Genomic DNA, 18,295 nt, shown 5'->3' with positions numbered 1-18,295 from the left:
AAATCACAAAGGTGATAACTAACAAAACTTGTAAGGAATTACCAGGTATAAAAATGAATATAGAGAGGTAAGCCCAAACCAGAGTAGCTTTTGCCCTAGGGGAGTTTATTTTCAAAGGAAGGCGGTTGAGTTGCTGAATGGCATAAACAATGAAAAGTGCTAAATACACTAGAAAAGATGGAAAGACTTGAGTGCATTATTATTGATCATATGTTCACATAGAAAAATTAAACAAGTTACATGATGCTTGAAATATAAATTTTAACAAAAAACTTGATTTGAGAATATATAAGGAACTCCAAAAATTCAATAAGAAATACAAACGCCTTGTCTCATTATAAACAGACATTGTACAAGTTACTATGCAGATGGTAAATAAATATGGCAAAATCTCTAAAGAAAGGGAAACTAGATCAGAAAGGAAAATTAGAACAATTTATCCCCACTATTAGCCAAATAAAAAATTGTGACAATACCAAGTGTTGACAAAAATATCAGGCTGGGCTGAAGAAACAGTACAGTGGGTAAGACCCTGGCTTTACACATGACCAGCCTAAGTTCTATCCCCCGTACCCCATGTAGTCTTCTGAGCCCTGCCAGAAGTGGTCCCTAAGAACAGACCTAGGAGGAAGCCCTGACCACTGCCAGGTGCCCTCCCTTCCTAAAAAAAAAAAAAAAGAAAGAAAAGAAAGAAAGAAATCCTGTGGGACTATAACTAATTGCTTTAAGTACTTCTAGGGAAATTTTTGTTATGCTATCTCATTTTTTAATACTTACATGGGCTAGAGCGATAGCACAGTGGGTAGGGTGTTTGCCTTGCACACGGCCAACCCGGGTTCAATTTCTCTGACCCTCTCAGAGATCCCGGAAAGCTACCGAGAGTATCCCGCCCGAAGGGCAGAGCCTGCCAAGTTCCCCGTGACATATTCGATATGCCAAAAACAGTAACAAGTCTCACAATGGAGACTTTACTGATTCCCACTCGAGCAAATGGATGAACAATGGGACAACAGTGTTACAGTGTTATATACACTACAATCAACTAATTACACTTTTGGATATATAACCTAAAGAAACAAACAAAAAAGCAAAAACAAAAACTGCGAAATACCCACTTCTCACTGGATTTTGTACCTAAAATTATTTATGAAAGGTCTTATAGCAAAGCTGATGGAATGTGAAACAAGTTAAACACAAATAATTTAACTGGTTATGGACAAGTCAATGGTTAAATGCATTGTGATATAGTGATACAAATATTATAAAATTGTGAAAATAAATGAATACATATGAATTCTAATGCAATAATATAGAAAGTCCAAAAATGTTATATTTTGAAACAAATTTATTGAAAATAAAAAAAAACCTAAATAATGTTATTTAGAAGTACATTTAGATAAGGTAAAATGTATGGATTAATTATAGTATTGAATGAAAAAACAAATTATGGAAGACTAATATGAATTATTTAGAGGTATATTGCTTTTATACATAAAATTACATATAAAATCCAAAAATAAACTAAAATCACACACAGAAAGTTCAAGACAGCATTTATCTGGCAGGGAAGAGGCGACTTGAATTTTGATGAGGCATACAGGAAACCTTAAATAGAATTACTTGTTTTAGGTTCATTTTCTGTGTGATATGTTCACTGGGTTAATTCTATTAGCATCCTATTATCAGGCTTTTAAGTTTATAGGAATATTGATTTTATTTTCAAATTAAATGAAGCACTAGCTTGTATCAAGTATAACTTAATATAAATTTACCTAAACTCTTTAAAATTATATTTTTCTACAATGCAATTCTTCCATCATCTCCTTCCTTGACTGTTCTTTTTTGCACTGCAAAACTTGAGCAAGCACCACAGATCTGAAAGAAGAAAGTGTGTCATGAGGTGATCTATACAAAAACTCAGCTAATGGTCTAATGGTCTCCTCAAATTTGACATCACGGGATTGTTATAAAATCACAGTCAATTATCTATTTCACTGATGGATCATACTTTAGTTTCTGGCTCCCTTTTCTGTTAAAGTCTTATCTTTAAAATATACTACTCACCTTCCCATTCCATTCCATAAAATTCAAAGTTCCTTTTATGTATTTTATTAGTTATTTTTTTAGTGAAGTAGAATCATTTTATTTAGGAAATATGAGAGAGAGAAGATGAAGAGAGAAGAACAATCTGATAAAGTTTCAAAAAAGAACTTTCACATCCAAATTTAAGATACAGATGATATAAAAGTGGAAAGCACTTTATTTGCAAATTTTAAAGGAAGATGTTCAAATTGCAATTTTTCTTTTACATGTTTAGTTTAGACATAAATTAAAGAACTTGTTAACAAACATGCTGGAGAAGTAGGGAGTAACAGTTACTAATCAATTTCAGTTCAATAATTTTAATTCTGATTGCTGATCACTTTTATGGCGAGTAAGATACAAATCTAACTATCCTTGGGAGCCTAGGATAGCTCATTAGTAGAGTACCTGCCTTTCAGGCATGAGATTAGGATTTTGCTCACTGACATGTCCTACCTGCTGAATGCAATTCCAACATCACAATCAAGTGTGGGAACACTGTAACCAAGTATATGACAACAATAACAAAGGGAAGAATGTGCCTGTTTGTGTTTGGAGGAGAGGTGCTGGTGGGATCTAACTACCTTCACCATCCCATTTTTTCCTAATTCTCTGTCTCAGAACTATTATATCTTGTGGGGTCTCTTCCAAGCAGGATATCTTTCTTGTCTTGCCAGCTCTTATGCGCTGCAGCACTGTCGTCCCATTGTTCATCCATTTGCTCGAGCAGGCACCAGTAACGTCTCCATTGTGAGACTTGTTGTTACTGTTTTTGGCATATTGACTACACCACGGGTAGCTTGACAGACTCTGCCTTGTGGGCCAGATACTCTCGGTAGCTTGCAGGGCTCTCTGAGAGGGACGAAGGAATTGAACTCGGCCGCGTGCAAGGCAAATGCCTACCGCTGTGCAAAACTCACCCATCATCTTTAATTACTAATTTCCCAAACCAAGCCTTTTCCCACTGCCTTCCTTTGCTACTGACAATGCTATGAGGGGAACTTAGGGGGATTAAATAGATGGGGGAAAGTAGAGGACCAGGAAGAATACAGGGAGGGCTGGGGTAGGAGATTAATCTGTAACATGCAGAATAGGAAGCAACCAGAATAAGACTATATTGCAGGCTGGGAAGTAGAACCTGTATTTATTTATTTATTTTTAAATCACTGTGAATTACAAAGATAACTTGTGATTGAGTTTCAGGCAGACAATGTTCCTTAGTCTCCACCAGTGTACCCAGTTTCCCTCCTGCAACCCAGCATACCTCTGCGGTGGCACATTTTCTCTCCATGATTGTCCTAGAGTTCCCCTCCCTAACTAATCTCCTCCCCGCCACACACACTCCTGCCCCAGTGGCAAACTTCCTACTGAAAACCAGTTCTTGTGCTCTTTGTTTCTATTGCCTTTGCACATTTGATATTCCCTGAGGAAGTCTATATCCCACACATAAAAGACCATATTTTGAAGTTCTAAAGTCTTGGGTCATAATCTAGTTCTGCACTTTTTTTAGTTGGGTGATAGTTCACAAGTTACTAAGTTTCTCAGAACCTTCAGCTTCTTCACCTGTTAAAAAGGCTATTAATCCCTCCATCCTTGGGGGTGGGGAGGTAGTGGTGGATAGTTATAAGAATTAACTTATGTCTACAAGTGTAAGTACTATTTGTATTCAAATATGGTGCTATTTACAATGGGTAAATATTTGAAGTTATAGAGGATCTTAGATTATTGATAGACGTCATTCATTGCAAATAAATTTACTTTCTCATTCTTGAATGCAGATTTCTTGACATTCCTTTTTACTGTAGAATCTATTTCTTGAACCACTACAGCCACTGAACCAAAAACGGGCACAAGAATTGACATCCTTATCATAGTACCATCGAACAACATATTTGTCACAATTTCCAGGATCCAGGGATTCCAAACATCTAGGATCTAAGGTGAGAAAAGAACGTTATTTTTTCCTTCCAGTTACAATATAAAAAGCAAAATCTTTATAAATGCATTCTTCATACACTGTTACAAAATTAAGAAAAAAATAAATATAGTTCTAAATGAAAAGGTCCCCAATATACATAAAATTTACTCCACCATTAGATATTTATTCCTTTTAAAACATAATGGTATTTTATATTGATAAATCACCATTAAAAATGCATATTTCCTTAAAGGCAAATGAATTTTCATTGGCTAAATAGTCTTATGGGGATTAGCTGACACTAGAGAGCTTATTCATTTGCTTTCTTTTTTATTTAAATCAAATTCATAAGTGAATTAAGATGCTTTTGGCTTTCTGTATACATTCCCTTCCATTTTGTTGATAGAAAGCATTGCTACAATTACTTATAATTGTGTCCAACTAAAAACATTGATTAAAGTTAAAAACAAAATTACATGAAGCACTAACTTGTATCAAATAAAATTTTGTTTTTAAAAGATCATTTATTGCAGTAAGAACATGACCTTCTAATGTCAGTTTAGAGGTAAAGTTCAGAAACACATACACTCTAAAAGAAAAGAAAATGAGAGAGGAGAAAGAAGAGAGAGAGAGGGGAGAGGAAAGAGAGGAGAGAGAAAGCATATGCCACAACAAAACCAGTACCACAATAAAAACCATTCATTAAGTTCCTTTTAATTTCGGGGCCTTTCCTTAGTGTTTTGATTCATATTCCCTGGCAATGTGCTTTCAATATAAGAGGAGTCACAGAAAAACAGAATGGGCTCTGTTCTCTAAGTCTTGTGTTCTATGAGGTAGATAATATGGATGAAGATCACATACAAGATAAGAGGGAGTTGTAGGGAGTTGTAGCAGACATGAGATAAAACACTCTCTGAAAACCTTCAAGTTATTAACTCATTAAAACAAATTATTATTATAAAAGAATAGAAAATCGGTTATTGACTATGGTTGTTACATAGTCAGTCAATTTTCTAATTCTACATATAATAAGGTGAAAAAAAAATTTTTTTGCCCTCCCTGTTTAGAGTCCTAACAGGTTCTCTCTGGTTGAGATCCTTCCTGAGATGCACACACTATAGATATGTAACTTACTGCTAGTTGTCACTTACCTTTATGCACCAATGTTTCTGACTGTAAAATCAAAATGGGACTTGGAGTTCGGGTTTCCAGACCTTCTTTCTCATCTTTTGAGGGGTCGAGTAGTGGTCCCCGAGTTGTTGTGACATCTGATGAAGGAGTGGCAGCCAGGCTGTCAGCCCAAATAAGTTCTGTAGGTTGGTTCTCTTTGTCCTGGACTCCAGGGACATTGAACAACAACAACAACAACAACAACACACACACACGAGACACGCACAAATTTATTTTTAAGTATCTGAGAGTATCAAATCATGAGTAAGTTAGCTTTGGGGAACATTCAACGAAAGTTCAGCATTGATACTTTTCTCCAGTTCTCCAATATAAATTTAAGCTCAGGAAATAATGCCCCTCTTCTATGTTAAGCAACCATGAAGACTAAAATTGTAGATTTCTCTTCCACTTTATGAGGTTGCAGGTGTAAATATATACACATATACTCCCATTTCTACCACCAGATTTTGAGATACTCATAAGCAGGGTATGAGATATAATGATGTTGGAAGATATTTATTTTCATTTTTTTCTAGTGACTGATATATGGGAGGAAAATAACAATTAGTTTCTTTAATTTTTTTTTCCCCCATGGATGAGCCTCAAGCATGAAGGGACCGGCAGAGGAACCCAGGTGTTTCGGATCCAGGATTAAGATCTCCAAGTCTGTTCAGATTGGGACTGGGCCTTCTCCAGCCAGACCCCCCCATTTTCAGTAGCTTGGAAGCCACACCCACAAACTGCCCCCAGCACCGTGTAATCCCACCCATGGCCAACATCCAGAGACTATAAAACCAAGCTCCCGGAATAGCCTTGTTCTCCCTCTTGGAGAACCTGACAAGCTACCAAGAATTTATTGCCTTCATGGGAGAGCCTTGCAAGCTTCCCATGGTGTATTCGTATCCCAAAATACAGTAGAAGATATATGCATACATCTCAGAGAGCCAGGCAAGCTACCGAGAGTATCCCGCCCGCACGGCAGAGCCTGGCAAGCTACCCGTGGTGTATTCAATATGCCAAAAACAGTAACAATAGGTCTCATTCCCCTGATCCTGAAAGAGCCTCCAATCGTTGGGAAATACAAGTAAGGAGAGGCTGCAAAATCTCAGGGCTAAGTGTAATAGAGACATTATTGGTGCCTGCATGAATAAATCAATGAACAATGGGATGACAGTGATACAGTGATAATTGATGACTAAATATTATAGATAAAAAAGGAGATAATTTACAGTATACTAAATGAAAAACTACAACAGAGCTAAGGTATCCGTGTTGCAATCTGTCTTCTCCACACATTTCTGACCTTACCTTCCACTAACCACATCTTTTTCTAACCTCCTTATATGCTGTCTTATTTCTTATTTTGAGTCAAGCTCTCAAAGTCAACTCTTTAACCATGGCCAGGAAATGTGGGTCCCTATATCTGACCTTTCCACCAATAAACCTAGTCAGTACTAATGCTCCCTTTGTAGACCATACACAATGACTTATAATATTCTATATTTGGCTGCAATTAAATAATAGTGTTTAGTCCTATATCATTTTGTATTATTTTTAGCTTCACAACTGTAGATATTACTTCCCTGATAAGAGAAATTAAATCATGTCAAAGCAAGGGAATAGACCATACTGAATGATGGCAATACCTTGGACTTGAATTTAAAAACTCAGATTTCTAAGCAGTGAGGAGGGGTGGGAAGGAATAAAAATTAGGTAAGAGGTGACATAGGGACAGCACAGGAGGGTTTGGGCACTAGGGTGGCAGTGGGTACAGTATTTTGTACACCAATACTATAAATGTTAACACTGTGTTATACTGGGTAACCAAATTACCTAAACTATAATTAAATATTTCAAAAGAAAAAATTAATCATGTGAATTTCTCTCTTTCTTGTCTCTCCATTGATCTCCTTTCCCTTTCTTCTTTCTTCTTCATCCTTTAAAAATCTTTATAGCATTGAAAAGCAAATGGTAAATAATAGCCCCTGGATAAACTTGGAATAGAAGAGAGACTTTCAGTTATACTATCCTCACATGTAACTTAATAAGAACATGCAGAACAGAAGAAAGAAAAAGCGAGTGTGGGGAAAACTTGAAATACCTAATTCCTATCACTTTAATACCATCATTTAAATGTTTTAAACTCTGATTTTATTTATTTTTAAAGTTTAATTAAAGAACTATGATTTCCAAAGTTTTTGATAGTTGAGTTTTAGGCATACAATATTTTGACACCAATTTCACCAACAGTCAGTGTCAACTTTCTTGGAGGAGACAATGGTCCTGGCTCTAAGCAGAGACTAGTGCCAAGACACAAGAAAAGAATCTTGGGTCTTGTGAAGGACCCACCTGGTGTGTGGGGTGGCTTTGTGCTGCCAGATGTGTAGTTATCAAATCTTTTCATCCTCAGGCTGGAGCTTTTTAAGAGAAATGAAACAAATGGAGAGCGGCTTCCAAGGAACATGAAACCATGTACCAAAGGAGGATTACTAACCAGGCACCTCACATTTCCAAAAGACCATTTCGTTTCCAATGCCCAAACAATTTCCTTGTAATTCACTACCGAAAATTTTGCATAGTATTACAGCCACACTCTACAAATCTGAGTTCATGTCTGCTCTGGCTGAATGCTAATGATCATCTGCATCAGCCATGTGTTCAGACTTAGAGTTTCCCAGCAGCATGGGAATTTCTCCCATTTGGCTGTGGTCTTCTGCCAGCTGGCTCCTTGGCCAATTCCTTCAAGATGCCTGGCTTCTCAGGATCTAGCCCTGACTGTCCCTTCCAGGTAAGAACTCTTGCTTGCCAGACTCCCAGCACTTAAACATGTACCCAAGTGGACTTTATTTGCATTTAAGGCTGCTGAGAATCATCAAAAACACCTCATGCTTGAGCATGTGCTATCCCTGACTGCCTGCAGAATTTTATTTTGTTTAAATCTCCTCAACATTATTATTATGCCCTCCATTCTGGCATTTTCCAGTAAAATTTCTTGGCCATTGTAGGCATACACTTTTAGAACAGGAAGAGCATTTTTATAAAAATATTTTATTTTGACAAATGAGAAGTGAAGTCCTCAAGAAATGTGTGATTCCATCAAAAAGAAAACCAGTGCTAGCATGGTTTTCTTTTTGCATGCACAGAGAAAGGGACTCTCATTTACTGCTGATTGGAATACCAATTGGTCCAAGTTTTTTGTAAAATAACATGGACATTCCTCATATGACCCAGCAATACCACTCCTGGGAATATACCCTACTGACCCCAAAACACAATGCAGAAAAGTCATTTGTACTCCCTCCTGTGTTCAATGCAGCACTATTTCAATATCCAGAAACTGGTAATAGTCCAAGTGCCCAAGAGCAGATAAGTGGATAAAGAAACTGTAGTACATCTAAACAATAGAACACTACACAGATGTTAGAAAAATTAATTCACAAAATTTGCTTATACGTGGATAGACCTGGAGAGACTCATACTGAGTGAAATGAGTCAGAGGGAGAGTGACAAATAGAATGATTGCACTCATTTGTGTCATGTATATATATATATAACATACATACATATATATGACATAGTATGTTAATAAAACCCAAAGACAGTAGAAACAAGGACCAGAAGGACTGATCCATGGTAGGAAGCTTGCTACATAACTGGGGGAGAGGGGAAGCAGTTAGGATAGAGAAGGGACCACTATGACAATGATAGTTGGAAATAATCACTCTGAAGAAGAACTGAGTGCTGAAAAGAGGTAAAGTTATATGCTTAATACTTTTTCAGTAATAGTATTGCAGAACACACACAGAGATAGAGATAACGATAGATAGATAGATAGATAGATAGATAGATAGATAGATAGATAGATAGATAGATAGATGTTAGATATATAGAGAGAGGTGTCAACTGTGAGGTGTCTGCCATAGAGGAAGGCTGTGGGGACAAAATGGAGATAAAGCTGGGTGGGAGGGAAACTGGGGGTATTGGTAGCAGAAAATGTGCACTGGTGAAGAAGTGATTGGTTGTTAGAACATTGCATGACTGAAACACAATCATAAACACTTTTGTAATCATATGTCTCATGGGGAATAAAAAAATAATCAAAGTTTTCATTCACCTCATCAGAGAGCAGACCAACAGGAAAATCCAGATATGTGAGAACCCGTGACTGAGATCTCCAAGCCCACTTGGATCTGGATTCAGCCTTCTCCCTCCAGGCCCCCAGTTTTCCAGAAGTTTGGCAGTCACACCCATAAACTTCCCCTGGTGCCATGTAATCTCATTGATGGCCAAGACCCAGAGACTATAAACTAAAGCTCCCAGAAGAGAATGACATTATATTCTATTCATAACAAGCAATACAAAACAAATCGTCTAGCATTGCCTTTTTGGCAGTTTGAGTGGTGGTGAGACTGGTGTCAAAATATGGAATATAACCAAAGTAGACAGATAGTATGGGAGAAATTGTCTGCCACACAAGCAGGGGAAGGGTTGGAATGGGGGGAGGGAGGAAATACTGGGGATTTTGGTGTTGGAAAGTGTGCACTGGTAAAGGGATGGATGTTTGATGATTATATGACCAAAGCTCAAACATGAAAGCTTTGTAGATGTATCTCACAGTGAATTAAAAAAATGGGGGGGGGAGAATAATAATAAAATAAAGTTAACATTCAGAATAGAATTTTTAAAAAGTAATGTGGAGTTCATGCCCAACTCAATCAGCTTAATCAATGGCTGAATAAATAGCAGTACTTCTACATTATTAAAAAAAAAGTGTTCATCCAAATGAGCATTCATCCAATGTCAAAGATTTATCCAATGTCAGGTAGCTGTCAGGTGACATTTCTAAGGTGTCATTCATTGTGAGATGCAGTATAAAATTTTAAAATAGTCATTAAGACATACAACACATTCCATAGGTGAATTCCAATCTCCAAAATAATAGAATAGGGTTAATGTGAACATATAAGTTGAGGAAATTAAGTATTTATCTGATGCATTGAGGCTTTAAATAAGGTTTTATGACTTTGAGGTCTGGGATATTTCTCCCAGATCAGATTGCAAAATATCATCCCTAGTCCCTTCTCCCTACTCTCCCATTCATGCAGTCATTGAAACCTATTCTTCCTACTCCAGAAATTGCCTCCTAAACCATGCTTCCTTTCCAAAATTCTGGCTACTCTTATTGATCATGAGAAGTACCAGTTTGTTTAGCCCTTATTTAATGAAACTGGAGTTCTTATTTAGGAATACTTTACAAATGGACAGGGAATGACTAAGGGAGGCACAAAGTAATAAGTCATACATAAGTAGCAAGATCCCAGTAGCATTTCATGCTAAAGAAGAGACAAACTATACACATTATCATTGATAATTTACTTTAAAATATTCTGATAAAGGAGTTGGGTAGGGGAAAGAGGAAAGAACTCTTTTTGATTGTGGATGGTAGTGAAATTTGCATCATGGATGTGATGAATCCTAAAAACTTAAAAAGGTATTGAACAATACCCTGAAATGCTCTAATATTGCAAGTCAATGATAAATCAATAAGACATTGGAAGAAATTCTCAGAAGACTAGGATCAGCAAATCTTTATACACCAATTACAAGTATTCATCTCTTTTCATAAGAACACAATTATGTTTATTCATTTATTCATGGGCTGGAGCGATAGCACAGCGGTTGGGCATTCGCCTTTCACGTGGCTGACCCGTGTTTGATTCCTCCGCCCCTCTCGAAGAGCCTGGCAAGCTACCGAGAGTATCGATCCTGTGCAGCAGAACCTGGCAAGCTACCCGTGCGTATTGGATATTCCAAAAACAGTAACAATAAGTCTCTCGATGAGAGACGTTACTGGTGCCCGCTCGAACAAATCAATGAGCAACGGGATGACAGTGATTACAGTGACATTTATTCATTGGCTATTACTTCTTTTTGACTGAGGAAAATTAAGTAATTACAACAAAAGTCAAATTACTTGCAACATAAAATTATATTTACTACACTGTACTTTATATAAAGTTTGTTGGCCACTGATCTAGACCATGAAGTCTAGATGTGCATGTTGATTTCAACCTACAAACCTGTTGACCTATTTGAATTACCCATCTCAGAGATAGTATATATATAAAATTTTTTAGATGCCTGGTGACTTCTGTCATCTCTACTTCTATAGATAACAGTCAAAAATGTTTCTTGGTACAACTGTTGATAAGAAATTTTCTCTGGTGCTTCATCTAACCAAATAACTAGAATATTGTTAGACTTGCTCATATTGATTTATCATGGTCACAAAATTTTCATAAAAGAATAATACAGGGACATCATTGAGCTCACAGAGCAGAATTATGACTGTAGTTTGGATGCCTGCAAGATGATGTCCAAATGTGTGATAGAGATTGGGCTAGACCTGCTTGAATTAAAAATTTGGGGGTCAACTTTCAAATTTTCACCTAAAATAATCTAACGGTTGTTTGTGAACTGATTGGCAGGGGTCAGTGTTCTAAACCTTGAGGGCAGTAATTGTCTCTAAACATTCAGATGGTTCTGTCAAGCACACGTAATTGAAACAGCACCCACCTTGTACCATGAGCATATAGAGTCTTCCTATAGAGAGCATAAGATGACAAAGCTAAGTGAGTGCCAATGTGACTTAGAGAGTTGGCAGACTAAGCTTGTGTGTGCTTTGAAGAAACTTGAATGAGTATAAATTGGGCAGTGGATTCACATAGATAAAAGATGCTTTAATTCCTCATCTCAAGGCCCTGGAATATGACTCCATGGTAGAAGACCTGCCTTCTTTTCATGAAACTTAAGTTTGATACCCTATGCTGCTACTGAAATAACAAGAATGTACGTGAGTTCTGATGCAAACAACCAAGTATAGACAAGTGCTACAACCCATATGGGACTCCAGTTTAAAAACTGGCCTGGCAGGTTCTACAAAATGGGTTGTTCAAGTATGGTGCCATGAATCTGTTCTGGTGTTCATAAATCAAATTGGTGGTAGGGTGTAACATAAGAATATTATTTGCAATACTTAATAAATGATTTCCCAAAGATAGAGAAATATTTGTACATTTGATATTCATCCTCGAATGTTCCTGTGAAATGAAATAGAATCTAGCTTAGAAATAGAAATCTAGAGACAAAGTACTAATATTTATATTCAAGGACTGACATGAACCTCAGCTAATTCTCTGCCCCCTTCCTTTCCCTTTGATGATGGTGTTTGATGACCAGGGATTGCACACATTCTTGGTCCTGATATCTACACATCTTTTCAGTTATGGTACTCTCCAGGGATTGAACCTTTAAGTTGTGGTGCTTGCATATATTTGGCTGACTCATGTGTGAAATAGTCTGAAGCATTTGTCATTAGAGACGAGCTGCCACACACAAAGAACAGAGCTGCAGAATCACGTATAAGTTGTACAAGAACTGACACTGGGGATTAAGATCATGATCTCATGCTTGGAAGGCAAGCATTTTATTTATTTATTTATTTATTTATTTATTTATTGCTTTTCGGCTCACACCCAGCAATGCACAGGGGTTACTCCTGGCTGTACACTCAGAAATTACTCCTGGTGGTGCTGGGTGACCATATGGGATGCTGAGAATCGAACCCAGGTCGGCTGCGTGCAAAGCAAATGCTCTACCGCTGTGCTATATCACTGCAGATCCAAAAGCAAGCATTTTAACCATTGAATGATCACCCAGATCCCCTTAGCTAGTTATTGAGGGTGCAGGGCAAGTTGATCTTTTGTGTAAAACATACAGAATTTTAAACTCCCAGATATGTTAAGTAAAACAGTCACTTACAGATTCTGGCATTGCTTTCTGAGGCTCAGGAGTAGGTTCACTCGGTTCTCCCCCTGCAGTCATCAATCCAGATTCAAGGGGTGAACCCAAAACTTGAAAAAGGTAGGAATCAAAATCCTCACAGTTTTTCCGAAACAATTTTTGTGTCAGGGTATCTTTTGAAAGAGAAAAAAGGGAGATAGGAGGAATAAAACATTATTTAAAAACTGTTTGAAGATATCTGAATTCTCCTTAAACTGAACAGTTTTCCATCATTTGAACTAAATGAACTAAATATTAAAGCATTGTTTTTGATCACTTCTAAGAGATCATTTAAAATCATTTTTTTTTAAATGTACTACTCTATGATGACCCCAAATGAGCAAGAGGGATTTAAATATCTGAATTGTTTGCTGTGAGCTATTCTATGTAAGGATGAGTCTCACCCATATGTTGAGTAAGCATTTACCTCTGGTTATAGGAATAGCAAATGATACGTCAGTCCAAAAGTGTATTTCTGACTGTCTGGAAATTCTTTGGGAAGGTGCTAAAGTTATTGTAATTTGGGCCATGGAGAAAAGTACCTGTGAGATTGAACCAGGTACAAGACACGGAAAATACTACAAGATCCCACATGTGGCCCCATGGAGGAAGTTCATTGGAGTAAACAGCAAACAGCTCTGGGAAAGTATTCACATAGGAGCCTCAGAACAGTAAGACTTGGGATGGCCCCAGGGTTAGGAGAGAGGCAAAGAGGCTTGGGTAGTGGCCCAAGGAAAGAAATGGAGAACTGAAAATCCATACAATGCCTAATGTATGTCAACCTACATGGTGCCTGAACAGGAGGCTGACTAGGACCTCCTGCTGGTAAAAGATACATGAAACCATCCATTAAGAAAAGGAATGAAAAAAAATTAAGACAACAGAGAGAGATAGAATAATTTTAAGAGGACCAACATCCAAATTATTGGAGTCCCTGAAGAAAAGGGATAAGAGAATGGAGACAAATTATACGTCAAAGAAACATAGTAAGGGAACAAGTAATAACCATCCATAACAAACTCCAAAATTCCACTTATACAGTTGAGTTTTCTCAATGATGGGGGTGGGGTACAGCTGACATGGAGCCTAGAGGCATGCAGAGGGATATGATGGAGGGAGAGGAATGCTTGTACTCTGGTGGCAGATACGCTCTAGCAACAAAACATTCTTGAATTGGTTCATTTTTTTGGGGGGGTGGGCACAACTGGTGATGCTCAAGATAATTTACTTCTGGATCTGCACTCAGGAATCACTCCTGGCAGTGCTAGAGAGGGTGTGGGGGGGATTTGGGGGGGCTCTGTGGAGTCTAGGGTCAAACCTGGGTTGACTATATGCAAGACAAGAGCTTATCCACTGGACAATCACTCTGGCGCACATTCATTCCTACTAACACTCTTATCAATCATAGTAACTAAATAGATTTCAGAAAGAGATAATAAAATTCTTATTGAAATAGAACTTTTCTTTAAAGCCTATGATATTAATCATTCTAACATATTAACAGTTCAGTGATATTGAATAGATTAAAAATATTCACAGCATGGGGTACTAAGGAAATGGTATCCCAGGCCAGAAAGCTCTGGAGAAAAAGGGAAAAAGAAAGTGGGAATGCTCTGAACACAGTAATGCTGTGTTTAGGACCAGCTGAGCTGCTACCCAAAATAGGCTGGGGATGGCACGAGGCATGCAAGCCTGTGCCAAGCCAAGTCAAGCTTCACACCCAGGTGGTTGGAGGAGGAAGAATGAAGCCAAACTGAAACTTGCAATTACATTAAGCATACATTTTTCCTTACTTCACAGCCTTGCCAGATGCAGGTCCTGGCAGAACGCATTATCAGTTTGCAAAGAATTGGCATGTTTCACATTGTAAAGAAAAACTGAGCACACATCAATCATATAGAGAATATTATCATCCACATGAAAGAAAGCAATGTAGGATAACCCATTAAAACTGGCTGTAAGAGGAATATCTAAAATATATTCAAGATAAATTCCTGACATCAAATGGTATATTCTTCATAATCTGTTTTCAAAAGAACAGGGAATAGAATAACTCCAGTTGTCTGTGTTTCCCACCTCTTCAGATTTCCAACACATTTTCCTTCAGCATGCTTAATTCACTTCAATTCTATGCTTAATTTCTGCCTTGCTGCTGACTTGATCTACCTTTTTTAAATAAGTTCACACTTTAAACATTATCTAGTCTTAGCAAAACACCCAAAGTCTATCCCTTATTTTTCTTTTTTTTTATTTTTGGCTTTTCTGTGGGGTCACACCCAACAATGCTCAGGAGTTACTCCTGGCTATGCACTCAGGAATTACTCCTGGCAGTGCTTGAGGAACATATGGGATGCTGGGATCAAACCCAGATTGACTACAGAATAGGCAAATGCCCTATCTGCTATACTATCGCTCTGGCCCCATTTATCTATATTTTTGACAGACACCTTAAACAATTCCAAGTCGAGCCCAGCACTTACTAAAAGTGAATAAAAGCAAAGGATAGTATACTCTAAACAGGATGATACTAATTTTATTTTTACCTCCTGAAGTTTATGTGTTATAATTTAATATTGGCATAAGCCTAAATAGCTTCCTGATACCCATCTTTGGCAAAGACTATCCAGTGATTTCTGATAGAAGAAAACAAGGTGAATTCCTTTTGCTTGGAGCTGAAAGTCTTACCTTGTAGTGTAATGAAGTCATCAAATAGATAAACATGTTTATTATCTGGGTCAGTAGCAATCAGATTCATTTCTTTGTGGAATAATTCAAAGTTGGGATCATTTTTCTTTACCACCCCAATCACAAATATTTCCACATTAATGATACTGGCATTCTTGACCACATTGGGCAGATTCTTTGCATCACGGTTATCTGTCTGTCCATCAGTGATGACCAAAGCCACCTTCTTTACACCTGGTCTTGCAGCCTCAAACATGTGGTTAGCTGCATGGAGTGCTGTGGCTGTGTAGGTGCCTTCCCCCAGATACTGCATATCATCCACAGCCAGCTTGAATTCATCCTTGTTGGAGAACTGGGTCAAATGAGCCACGTTCTCCACTTTATGGCTATAGTTGATTATGCCTATTCGAGCGAGGTCAAGAGCCACCTGATCAGTCAGAATCTTCACAAAATTCTTGATGATGTGGAAATTCTCTGGTCCCACACTTTCTGAGCTGTCAACTACAAACACCAGTTCTAATGGAACCTCTTTGCATTTGGGTCCACAACCTAAAAGATGAAGATTGAGACAGAAGCATATTGCAGGAATGAAAACGCAAACATCACAAATTGGGATCAGATCACTGATTGGGATCAGATCAGCTCCAGATTGGGTGAGTTTAAGGGATAGAAGGACAAGGAAAAACGCTGGGCCTAGATTGTCTCTATCCTTTTCTGTGGCTGTGAGCACAACTGACCACTCATCTCTTCTGCTGTCTCTGCCTATTTGGTAAGACAGTGTTACTGGGGCACAGGTGGAAGGATGGGGTGGGGAAAAACTGGGGACATCGGTGGTGGGAAATTTACATTGGTCACTGGATAGGTATTGTAACACTTTCTGACTGAAACCCAATCCTGAGTAACTTTGCAACTGTGTATTTCATGATGATTAAAAAAAAAAAAGATGTTAACCCCCCCACACCCCAACACACACACACACACACACACACACACACACACGGAACCAACACAATTCAAGGAAATTATAAACAATTTGTGCCAATTTCTCAAATTAAAAACTTAAGTATCTCTCAAGAGCTAGCATTCCCTTGGGGCTATAATGAATGCATTTGCATGCAGAATGCTTAAATTTGATTACTGGGATAACAGAATCCCCTGAGCACTGAGCTAGATATAGTTCCTGAGCACTATTGGGTGTGCCCTCCAATTTTTTCTGAAAGTCAGCATCCCTGACTATGCCTTTCTGATTACATTTATCTCCCTCTCCCTAAGACACTTTCACAATTATAAATTTGCTTTTCATTATCTACCATTCATATTTAATCTGAATCTGAAAGCTAGTACTTTAATTTTCAGCTGTATCCTGTATGTAAATAGATATTTATGTATGGGCATTGCCAACAGGTAAGCCAAATAAAACATCTGTGGGTGAAAGATTAAAAACATTAACCATACACAAGAATAGCCGCTCCTACTGAGTCTTAAAAGAGTACTCAGAGAGGCTTCTTATTTCAGGAAAAACACTGACAATATCATCAGCAAGGTGGACTGAAATATCAGGGAGATCCTAAGGTCATATTATCTTTTTGTGTATTGCTTCCTTAGCTCAGATAAATATCAATAAATACAAGTAATCACTATGCTTATAAAAAAACCTAACTGCTCACAGACTCTAGGTCACATCTTCATGCTTTTTTAACCATGCTGAAAAGATTATTTCTTTTTCTTAAATCAGGATTCTTATAAACTTTACTATTCTTTTCAGTTTCCCATTGGCTTTTAAATGGGCCTTAGTTCCCTATGAGCTAAGTTACATTCATCTCCTTGGTAAACCTGCCACTGTCACCAGCATAGGACATTAGTTGGGTTTGTATTTTGAAATATCTTTTTTCTGTCATATCTTACCACATATTTCTGAAATAAGTTTGATAATTTCTTCTTTCTGGAAGAAAAAGGAAAAAATATTAATCTATAACCAAATTTTTCTTATACTCATAAAAGTATGTCTTATTATCATCAACACTGAGCCCTTTCATTTCATTGCTCTCTTACAAGAATGAAATAAATGCCATAAAATTAAAGGTCAGTTCTATTATAGCATGACTAAAATGTGTTTGAGTTATGAAATAGCAGTTGCTCAGAATTTTGAGCAAATCAATGAGCAATGGGATGACAGTGATACAGTGATATCATGACTATCACATATTAGATGACCCAACTCTGCATCTTAGGGCTGTGGTATTAGTTAAAAGAGGTAATACACATGGAGCTCTTCCCACAAAGTTATGTGCCACAAAGCCTTAGAGAACAAATTCAATCACATAGTTTAACCACATGTACTGAGCAGCCAGGCAAGAACCAGACAAAAGAGAATTCATTCTCTGCTGTTTTGCATTGTCCCCTCTTTTCTGGTCCCACAATTTGAGACCCCTCTCTAGTTTTCTAATATTCCCTGCTGACTGTTCATAAGATGTTCATGCATCTTAATGTCCCTTGTCCTGAGCCCATTTGCTCTATCAGAAGGGTCTGAGCTGAGTTGGGTACTAGAAGGAAATCTGTGAATGTCCCATCTAATGGTGCTTTTGCAAAGAACTGAAA

At 37.6% G+C, this 18,295-nt stretch overlaps 1 protein-coding gene across 4 annotated transcripts in view; it reads right to left on the bottom strand.

Moving 5' to 3' along the window:
- Positions 1–1,427: 1,427 nt before the first annotated feature.
- The window catches only part of COL28A1 (collagen type XXVIII alpha 1 chain), a 589,571-nt gene continuing 572,703 nt past the window's right edge, over positions 1,428–18,295 (bottom strand). For 2 of the 4 annotated variants that reach the window (XM_055137085.1, XM_055137081.1), the window contains exons 31-35: positions 17,603–17,639; positions 15,698–16,246; positions 12,992–13,146; positions 5,152–5,332; positions 1,889–4,017 (exon numbers count right to left, since the gene is read on the bottom strand). In XM_055137085.1, the coding sequence (XP_054993060.1) occupies positions 3,845–4,017; positions 5,152–5,332; positions 12,992–13,146; positions 15,698–16,246; positions 17,603–17,639 (1,095 nt within the window). In that variant the 3' untranslated portion in view covers positions 1,889–3,844. The other 2 variants (XM_055137093.1, XM_055137104.1) reach the window with 2 other exon arrangements.

The sequence above is a fragment of the Sorex araneus genome, chromosome 1 (genome assembly GCF_027595985.1).
Source record: "Sorex araneus isolate mSorAra2 chromosome 1, mSorAra2.pri, whole genome shotgun sequence".
In the NCBI taxonomy this organism is placed as follows: domain Eukaryota; kingdom Metazoa; phylum Chordata; class Mammalia; order Eulipotyphla; family Soricidae; genus Sorex; species Sorex araneus.
The sequence above is the reverse complement of the archived record's forward strand: the minus strand, read 5'-3'. Positions and strand labels throughout refer to the sequence as shown.